This window comes from Leptodactylus fuscus, chromosome 10, assembly GCF_031893055.1.
Source record: "Leptodactylus fuscus isolate aLepFus1 chromosome 10, aLepFus1.hap2, whole genome shotgun sequence".
Lineage (NCBI taxonomy): Eukaryota > Metazoa > Chordata > Amphibia > Anura > Leptodactylidae > Leptodactylus > Leptodactylus fuscus.
This window is the reverse complement of record NC_134274.1, coordinates 11,416,157-11,427,156: the sequence shown is the minus strand read 5'-3', so window position 1 is coordinate 11,427,156 and position 11,000 is coordinate 11,416,157. Positions and strand designations below refer to the sequence as shown.

General features: G+C 39.6%; 1 protein-coding gene across 1 annotated transcript; it reads right to left on the bottom strand.

The window, feature by feature from the left end:
* Positions 1–6,610: 6,610 nt before the first annotated feature.
* Positions 6,611–8,768, bottom strand: LOC142183021 (homeobox protein zampogna-like). The gene is made up of 2 exons (XM_075257886.1): positions 8,468–8,768; positions 6,611–7,026 (listed from the first exon to the last, which is right to left on the bottom strand). The coding sequence occupies exons 1-2, from the start codon at positions 8,766–8,768 to the stop codon at positions 6,611–6,613; spliced, it is 717 nt and encodes a 238-aa protein (XP_075113987.1).
* Positions 8,769–11,000: the final 2,232 nt, after the last annotated feature.

The following is an 11,000-nucleotide window of genomic DNA, read 5'->3' as shown; positions in this document are numbered from 1 at the left end:
GGCCCCATAGACTATAATGGGGTCCCTTAGGAGTCCATTGGGTTTCTGACATTCTTCTAGACTTCCATTGCAGACTTTTCTCTCCGCCAATATTTGGTGGTTTCTGCAGCGGAGTCTCCAACGGAGATGTGAACTAAGCCTTAGTGTGACTGGTCTGTCCAAAAATTGGGCATCACTCAATGGCCTCCAACAGATTATACATAGGGGTCCCCCATATAGGACCCCTCAGCCAGAGCTAAGGGCCTCTCTTGCTTTGGAGGACTTGGGATGTTTCTACAGTCCACTGAAAGCCCATTAGTCCCAATGTATTCTGTGTAATGCCTCAGTTTGCCATGTGGTGGCGCTGCAGTGATTCCTATCTGATTGTAGGTGGTTGGGGCAGCAGGAGACTCTCTGCCCTGCTTATCATCGTGTGACTCCTAACAAAAAGGGATTGTCAAAGGCAGACAACCCCTTTAATGTGTGTATTTAGTAACTGAAGGCCAGAATTAATGCAGGAAATGTCTATTCAGAGATGTAAGTGACTGAGAGCTTCCTAGTTATATGAGGGGAGGGGGCGCCATTGATGGGGTGGCTTGTTGACTCAGGTGAGAACAGATTGTAGTATGAATTGTCCATTGGTGTATTATGTGTCTATGATCCTATTAGGCTGCTTCACATGCTGCAGATTTTAAGCATGAAAAATTGCTCAAGAAATACAGAAAATGCAATTTATAGGGACTCAGGTCCAAAATGTCTCCCAAAGCAGTAACAGGGGCCTGGAATAGTAGCAGGAGCAGAACCTGCAGCCACAACCTAATGTAGAGAGAATTGTCTGTCTATGGATATGGAGATCAGCCATTATAATACACACCTCAGCTGCTGCAGAACTTCATCATACACACCTCAGCTGCTGCGGAACTTCATCATACACACCTCAGCTGCTGCGGAACTTCATAATATACACCTCAGCTGCTGCAGAACATCATAATACACACCTCAGCTGCTGCAGAACCTCATAATACACACCTCAGCTGCTGCAGAACTTCATCATACACACCTCAGCTGCTGCAGAACTTTATAATACACACCTCAGCTACTGCAGAACTTCATCATACACACCTCAGCTGCTGCAGAACATCATAATACACACCTCAGCTGCTGCAGAACCTCATAATACACACCTCAGCTGCTGCAGAACATCATCATACACACCTCAGCTGCTGCAGAACTTCATCATACACACCTCAGCTGCTGCAGAACTTCATCATACACACCTCAGCTGCTGCAGAACTTCATCATACACACCTCAGCTACTGCAGAACTTCATAATACACACCTCAGCTGCTGCAGAACTTCATCATACACACCTCAGCTGCTGCAGAACTTCATCATACACACCTCAGCTGCTGCAGAACTTCATAATACACACCTCAGCTGCTGCAGAACATCATAATACACACCTCAGCTGCTGCGGAACTTCATCCTACACACCTCAGCTGCTGCGGAACATTATACTACACACCTCAGCTGCTGCAGAACATCATAATACACACCTCAGCTGCTGCGGAACATTATACTACACACCTCAGCTGCTGCAGAACATCATAATACACACCTCAGCTGCTGCAGAACTTCATACACACCTCAGCTGCTGCAGAACATCATAATACACACCTCATCTGCTGCAGAACATTATACTACACACCTCAGCTGCTGCAGAACATCATAATACACACCTCAGCTGCTGCAGAACTTCATCATACACACCTCATCTGCTGCAGAACATTATACTACACACCTCAGCTGCTGCGGAACTTCATCATACACACCTCAGCTGCTGCAGAACATCATAATACACACCTCAGCTACTGCAGAACCTCATAATACACACCTCAGCTGCTGCGGAACATTATACTACACACCTCAGCTGCTGCAGAACATCATAATACACACCTCATCTGCTGCAGAACATTATACTACACACCTCAGCTGCTGCAGAACATCATAATACACACCTCAGCTGCTGCAGAACTTCATCATACACACCTCAGCTGCTGCAGAACTTCATCATACACACCTCAGCTGCTGCAGAACCTCATAATACACACCTCAGCTACTGCAGAACCTCATAATACACACCTCAGCTACTGCAGAACATTATACTACACACCTCAGCTACTGCAGAACCTCATCATGCACACCTCAGCTGCTGCAGAACATCATAATACACACCTCAGCTGCTGCAGAATATCATAATACACACCTCAGCTGCTGCAGAACCTCATCATGCACACCTCAGCTGCTGCAGAACATTATACTACACACCTCAGCTGCTGCAGAACATCATAATACACACCTCAGCTGCTGCAGAACTTCATCATACACACCTCAGCTGCTGCAGAACTTCATCATACACACCTCAGCTGCTGCAGAACTTCATCATACACACCTCAGCTGCTGCAGAACCTCATAATACACACCTCAGCTACTGCAGAACCTCATAATACACACCTCAGCTACTGCAGAACCTCATCATGCACACCTCAGCTGCTGCAGAACATCATCATACACACCTCAGCTGCTGCAGAACCTCATAATACACACCTCAGCTGCTGCAGAACATCATCATACACACCTCAGCTGCTGCAGAACCTCATAATACACACCTCAGCTGCTGCAGAACCTCAAAATACACACCTCAGCTGCTGCAGAACATCATAATACACACCTCAGCTGCTGCAGAACATTATACTACATACCTCAGCTGTTGCAGAACATCATAGCTGTGCTGTGCATAATGATGTTCTGCAGCAGCTGAGTGTAGTATGGTATTGTATAATGCACACTGCAGCTGATCAGGCATCTATGTATAATGGTTCAGTTCTGACAACATGTAAATGGTAAATAATGTAACATAATATTATCTGGAAACCTTCTGCAATAAAATATAATCATTGACTTTCCCTTGAAAGTAATAATAGTATAGATGGCAATAAATCGCTGACAATGCCCATAACGTATCCATATGTGTGAATAGTCCTATAGCCCAGGACTCCTCATCTAACATAGTGTAATGAGCATATACTGATAGGGATATAATGTAATATTACTAGTACTAATTTATACAGTCTACAGGGACAGGACAAGCATATAGTAACACCACAAGTACAAGAATACCCTGCTGTAACAATGTGCTAGTATATAATAATGGATTTGTCCATTCACATAGACGTATCACAGATACGGGGAACTAAATATACGGAGGTGACATATATAAGAAATCATGTGATAGTGATGTAATACAGATACATGGGGGAGGCACAGAATATACCCAAGTGGAGATAGACATCGTCTATCTATCTATCTATCTATCTATCTATCTATCTATCTATCTATCTATCTCCTATCTATTTAACTATCTCCTATCTATCTATCTATCTATCTATCTATCTATCTATCTATCTGTCTGTCTCATATCTATCTATCTATCTATCTATCTATCTATCTATCTATCTATCTATCTCCTATCTATCTATCTATCTATCTATCTATCTATCTATCTCCTATCTATCTATCTATCTATCTATCTATCTATCTATCTCCTATCTATCTATCTATCTATCTATCTATCTATCTATCTATCTCCTATCTATCTATCTATCTATCTATCTATCTCCTATCTATCTCCTATCTATCTCCTATCTATCTATCTCCTATCTATCTATCTATCTATCTATCTATCTATCTATCTATCTATCTCCTATCTATCTATCTATCTATCTATCTATCTATCTATCTATCTATCTCCTATCTATCTCCTATCTATCTCCTATCTATCTATCTATCTATCTATCTCCTATCTATCTATCTATCTATCTATCTATCTATCTCCTATCTATCTCCTATCTATCTATCTATCTATCTATCTCCTATCTATCTATCTATCTATCTATCTCCTATCTATCTATCTATCTATCTATCTATCTATCTATCTATCTATCTATCTCCTATCTATCTATCTATCTATCTATCTATCTCCTATCTATCTCCTATCTATCTCCTATCTATCTCCTATCTATCTATCTATCTATCTATCTATCTATCTATCTCATATCTATCTATCTATGTAATAATATATTTGTTATTGTTTCTATTAATTATAAAGAAGCCCCTAAAATCCAAAAAATATCCAAATAGATAAATCGAAATACAGATATAGAGGAACCGGAGTAGCACAAAGTGTTTGTAGGAATGATGAGTTGTAGAAAGATTATTCTCTAGGGATACATAGATAGATATTAGATCGAAAGACAGACAGATATTAGATATGAGAGATTAACTGCAAACTATATACAGTAGATAAAAAACCGAATTTCTCTGCGTTTAACCCGTGTGTACAATAAACGAATTATTATTATTATTATTATTATTATTATTATTATTATTATTATTCAGTAATTGTTATTTATTCATGTTATTAAATCTTTGTGTTATTATTGATCCTCTCTTCCTATATATACAGCTTATTATTACTTGTTTGGTCTTCTCATTATTTTGGGGTTTTTATCTATTTTCGGTTTATTATTTTAATAATTTCGGTTATTAATAACTTTACAATTTTATTATTTCTAACGGAAAAATAGAGATAAGATAATTCTCCCAGCAGCAGATACTTCTATAATATTAGACAATTCCTATGTAATACATACACAATATAACTACTTGAAAGGTTCATACTTAGACAATATATATGTATGGGGTTTTTTTAATTTTGCTTACTGATTATATATAGTATATTATAACATATTATTAGTATTACTATATATATAATAGGATATTGAATATTCATATAAATATTATATCTCGTTTAAAAACCCAATAAATAAAGCTATCTTCAGAGATTTTTCAGATTACAAAGCGACAATTTTTATTTCACTAATAAATTACAATCGTCCGATACAACAGTCAGATATTTACAGTAAACGATAAGTGCAGAGCGATCTCGTCCAGATCACAGGTCGGTTCACAGTCACAGCTATTCCTACAGATGAAGGCAAATCCCCACCTCAGCAAATGCTACAAAATGTCAATTATCAGAATATTATTATTATTATTATCATAATTATTATTATTAGAGATTTTCTAATTTAGAAAATTCACACAGATATTTACACACTGAATATAGTCAGCAGGACTGGGTGCAAGATACGGACCCCGGTATATAACATGGAGCCTGGCACTCCTGTGTATGATATGGCTGCCCTGCCCTATATATAATAACATGGACCCTGTATGCTCATAACATTGACATGAGCTCCTCTGTATATTACACGGACACTTCTGGATAAAACATCAAAAGTCGTATATAATGTATGAGCTCCCTATATAGATCATATATAACAGGGACAACCCTATGTCTTGCATAGAAACTCCTGGATATAACAGGGGTAGCCCCGTAAGGTAAAAAGGATGTGCAGCCCTGGATGAAGCATAGAGACCCCAGTATATGACATGGACACCTCAGGAGATTACATGGTTAATACCCCTGCATATAACATGAGCACCTATGTATATACAATGGACAGCCCTGTATACAATATAGACACTAGTATAATACATAAGTATCCATGTATATAACACTTGCAGTCCTGTGGGCAGTTCAGTATATATAACGTGTATATAATGTACGATGTCTGTATAACATGAACACCCATGTAAGGACACCTGTAAGTATCTATGTCAGATCTACATGTATGATATGGGCAGTCTTACATATAACATGGGCACCACGATGTAAAGCAAACCCGATCTAAATAACATATATCTATATATCATGAGTTATCCATATAACATGGGTATCCTTGTGTTTAACTATGGCATCCCTGAATATAACATGGGCACCCCTAAATACAGCACATGAGATCTATGGGCAGTGTATAACACCGCTGTATATACCATGAATATATATATATATATATATATATATATATATATATATATATATATATATATATATATATATATATCATGGACAGTGTACACCCTTGTATATAACATGGACCCCCGAGTATAACACATGAGTACCCCTGTATACACATTGGATACACCAGTATATAACATGAGCACCTCCCTGATTCTCGATGTAACATGGACACCAGTAAATATAGCACAGCAAATCTACATATATACCTATGGATACAGATATATCTCCCGCTATGGGGTGGACAGATCTGCATCCTGTGATCCTCCACCTGCTGCCAATAAACTACAACTCCCTGTGGATCTCTGGTTGTACTTCTGGTTATCCTGGGACTTGTAGTCCTGCAACAGCTGGAAAGCCATAGGCAGCAGCAGAAGATATTGTGTCATACCTATCTATCCATATGGTATGCTATATAGCATACAGGGTTAAGCCATTTCTTTTAGAAACCCCCATCACTCTGACTCAGCAGGAATGTAGAACCTTTCTGAGACTTGTAGTTCCACAGCAGCACAATATATACATGGAATGCTTCAGGTCCAGTCCTCCAAGGTAGTGAGAGGGTTAAGTAGCTGGGTGACTGTCTCTCCTCCAGGTCACACAGGCCGGGATACTCGTTGTGTCTCTTCCCTAGCCCCCTCCTCAGGATTAGATGTGGGGGGCCCAGGCAGGCAGGCGGTATATGAAGGGGTAATACTGGTAGGCCTGGTATAGTGACAGCAGAGCTGGGCACATGACCTCCTCTGGGCACTGCTGTCTCTGGTCATCCTTCACCAGCACCCTGACTGCCACCTGCTTGGCCTGGCCCTCCTGGGGCCTCCCTGCCTGCTGCTTGGCCATTAGCTTCCTCTTGGTCTTGTATCTTCTGTTCTGGAACCAGATTTTGATCTGAGTCTCTGTGAGCTTCAGGGCTGCGGCCATGTCTGCCCTCTCGGGCCCAGACAGATATCTCTGCAGGCTGAACCTCCTCTCCAGCTCATACACCTGGGCATGGGAGAAGGCAGCCCTGGTCCTCTTCTTACCTGACTCCAGCTTGTCACCGACACACAGCTCTGGGCAGTCTCCTATATGGGGGAGGGGGACAGGGGGTTATTATAGGATACAACTAACATAGGTGGTGATAGATAGATAGATAGATAGATAGATAGATAGATAGATAGATAGATAGATAGGAGATAGATAGATAATTAGACAGATAGATAGATAGATAGATAGATAGATAGATAGATTAGATAGATAGGAGATAGATAGATAGATAGATAATTAGATAGATAGATAATTAGACAGATAGATAGATAGATAGATAGATAGATAGATAGATAGATAGATAGATAATAGATAGATAGATAGATAGATAGATAGATAATACATAGATAGATAGATTAGATAGATAGGAGATAGATAGATAGATAGATAGATAGATAGATAGATAGATAGATAGATAATTCGATCGATACATAGATCTAGCTATCTATCTGTCAATCTCTTCATCTATCTTTCTATTTCTTTCCCTAAGTCATATATATTTTGCTATTTTCCATCCATTACAAACAAGCCCATAGAATCCCCTATATATCAGACAGATAGATACATCGAAATATAGATATAGTAGTATTGTAGTAAAAAAAAAAAAAGCGGAATTGTAAGAATCATCTGTTACATGGATACTAAGATTATACATATTATTTGGTGTAGATATAGCAATAGAAAGCTAGATTAATAGATAGCTAGAAAAGATAAAAGATGTCTATTTATCTATGAAATACTTATATTGGTATTTTTCTAGCAATGATAAATAAAATGTATCCAGATAAATCGTAATATCAATCTAGAAGCGACATTAGAAAGAAGAAATAAATATATCATTATTATTTGGTTTCAATAGATAGGTGTGATAGAGAGAAGAGATAGATCGATGGATAGATATCAGATCGATAAATTAATAGATATGAGATAGATAATAGATAATTCGTAGATGTTACGAATTACATTTATATATATTATCTATCTGTGTCTACTATTTATCTCTAAAGAATAAGAATCTAAATATTTACATAAGTGATGAAACCTACACATTCTATATAATAGACAGTTTGTTTCATCTATCTCCTATCTATCTATCTATCTATCTATCTATCTATCTATCTATCTGTCTCTCTCTCTCTCTATCTACTATCTATCTTTCTCCTTCCACATTCGTTTGCTTCTTCCTTTCCTTGCTCTATTTCTTCCATTCTTTTACTTAGATCCGACTATATCGGTTGATATCTCTACGTGGGTGATCTCTGGTTAGTCACTGACTAGATTGTATCTGATCTCCCGTTCCGGATCACATAGAAGCTTCTATCTTATATATCTGTACAGTAGCTGAGTGATATTTGTGTAATCCAGATGTGTCTACACACTGATACATTGTAACAATATCGGATGTTTTTCTTCCGTTTCTTTACATTATACTGGTTCTATATATTCTTCTCTCCCTATCGGATATTTGGGTAGACGCACCGTCTGACTGCGGCTCTAGGTCGCTGTACCATCTCGATTCCTCCCGGCTCTGCCTGCTCTGCTCCGGGCTGTGTTCTTGCATCTTATCGCTGGTGTTCTCGGCCGCCGATAAGTCGGGCGATGTCTGATTCGGGCAGCAGTGCTGTGTATCGGTCGGGGTCGGCTCTGAGATCTCCCCCTGCCCCGGATCCTCTGAGTTCTTCTCCTTCCTACAGGCAGTGCAGCCCATGTTTAATATATCCCGGATTGTGAACGATGTGGGGTGGACATTTCTGTGCGACATGGTCGGGCATTCATCCATCCAGCAGCAGATGCTTGTACGATCCACAATGCGCTTGTTGCAGGGGGTGAGTGGTGAAGGCTGTGCAGAGACAGAGCCCCCTCCCCTGTGCTGGGAGGACACAGAAACCCCCTGCAGGCAGCTGTCATGTAATGCAAGAAGAGTCTGGTCCAGGCCCTGAAGGAGGCAGCAGCAGGCAGGGCTTACACTGGGGCCTCCTCCTATCATCTGCTACTCATCCTCCGGGATGGCATATGGCTTTACAGAGTTCTACACATACAATGACAACCATCCCTTACATTACTGGATATCATGTAGAACATATCTATAGGACCTGCACCTACCTGAGGAAATATCTATGAGCCCCTAAACCTATCTTATGGCATATCCGCAGGTCCCACATATATCATATAGCATATCCAGAGGTCCTGCGCCTAGTGTATGGCATATCTATAGGTCCTGCACCTAGTTTATGGCATATCCAGAGGTCCTGCACCTAATGTATGGCATATCTATAGGTCCTGCCTAGTTTATGACATATCTATAGGTCCTGCACCTACTTTATGGCATATCTACAGATCCTGCACCTACTTTATGGCATATCTATAGGTCCCGCACCTAGTTTATTGCATATCTATAGATCCTAAACCTACTTTATGACATATATTTATAGGTCCTGCACCTAGTTTATGACATATCTATAGCCTGCACCTAGTTTATGACATATCTATAGGTCCTGCCTAGTTTATGGCATATCTATAGGTCCTGCACCTAGTTTATGACATATCTATAAGTCCTGCACCTAGTTTATAGCGTATCTATAGGTCCTGCACCTAGTTTATAGCATATCTATAGGTCCTGCCTAGTTTATGACATATCTATAGGTCCTGCACCTACTTTATGGCATATCTACAGATCCTGCACCTACTTTATGGCATATCTATAGGTCCTGCACCTAGTTTATTGCATATCTATAGATCCTAAACCTACTTTATGACATATATTTATAGGTCCTGCACCTAGTTTATGACATATCTATAGCCTGCACCTAGTTTATGACATATCTATAGGTCCTGCCTAGTTTATGGCATATCTATAGGTCCTGCACCTAGTTTATGACATATCTATAGGTCCTGCACCTACTTTATGACATATCTATAAGTCCTGCACCTAGTTTATAGCATATCTATAGGTCCTGCACCTAGTTTATAGCATATCTATAGGTCCTGCACCTAGTTTATAGCATATCTATAGGTCCTGCACCTAGTTTATGACATATCTATAGGTCCTGCACCTAGTTTATGACATATCTATAGGTCCTGCACCTAGTTTATAGCATATCTATAGGTCCTGCCTAGTTTATGACATATCTATAAGTCCTGCCTAGTTTATGGCATATCTATAGGTCCTGCACCTAGTTTATAGCATATCTATAGGTCCTGCCTAGTTTATGACATATCTATAAGTTCTGCCTAGTTTATGGCATATCTATAGGTCCTGCACCTAGTTTATAGCATATCTATAGGTCCTGCCTAGTTTATGACATATCTATAAGTTCTGCCTAGTTTATGGCATATCTATAGGTCCTGCACCTAGTTTATAGCATATCTATAGGTCCTGCCTAGTTTATGACATATCTATAAGTTCTGCCTAGTTTATGGCATATCTATAGGTCCTGCACCTAGTTTATAGCATATCTATAGGTCCTGCCTAGTTTATGACATATCTATAAGTTCTGCCTAGTTTATGACATATCTATAAGTTCTGCCTAGTTTATGGCATATCTATAGGTCCTGCACCTAGTTTATAGCATATCTATAGGTCCTGCCTAGTTTATGACATATCTATAAGTTCTGCCTAGTTTATGACATATCTATAAGTTCTGCCTAGTTTATGGCATATCTATAGGTCCTGCACCTAGTTTATGGCATATCTACAGATCTATGGTAATGCACTGATTGTAAAGGCGTTGTCCAACACTGGATACGGAGAGCCTTAGGATAAATCATCAATATCATATTAGTAGGGTCTGACATTTGCACCCTCACTGACCAGCACAATATACAGCTCTGGATGCAACATGCAGCAGCAGTAGTAGTTTACTGTAAAATGCTGCAAATGTTCCCGCAGAGTCCTATAGGGTCCCGGCCAAAAGGTGTTTTCTCTGACATAGTAAATGATGAACTATCCTTAGGACAGGTCATCAACTGAAGATCATCAGGGGTCTGACACTGAGACCCCCACAGATCAGCT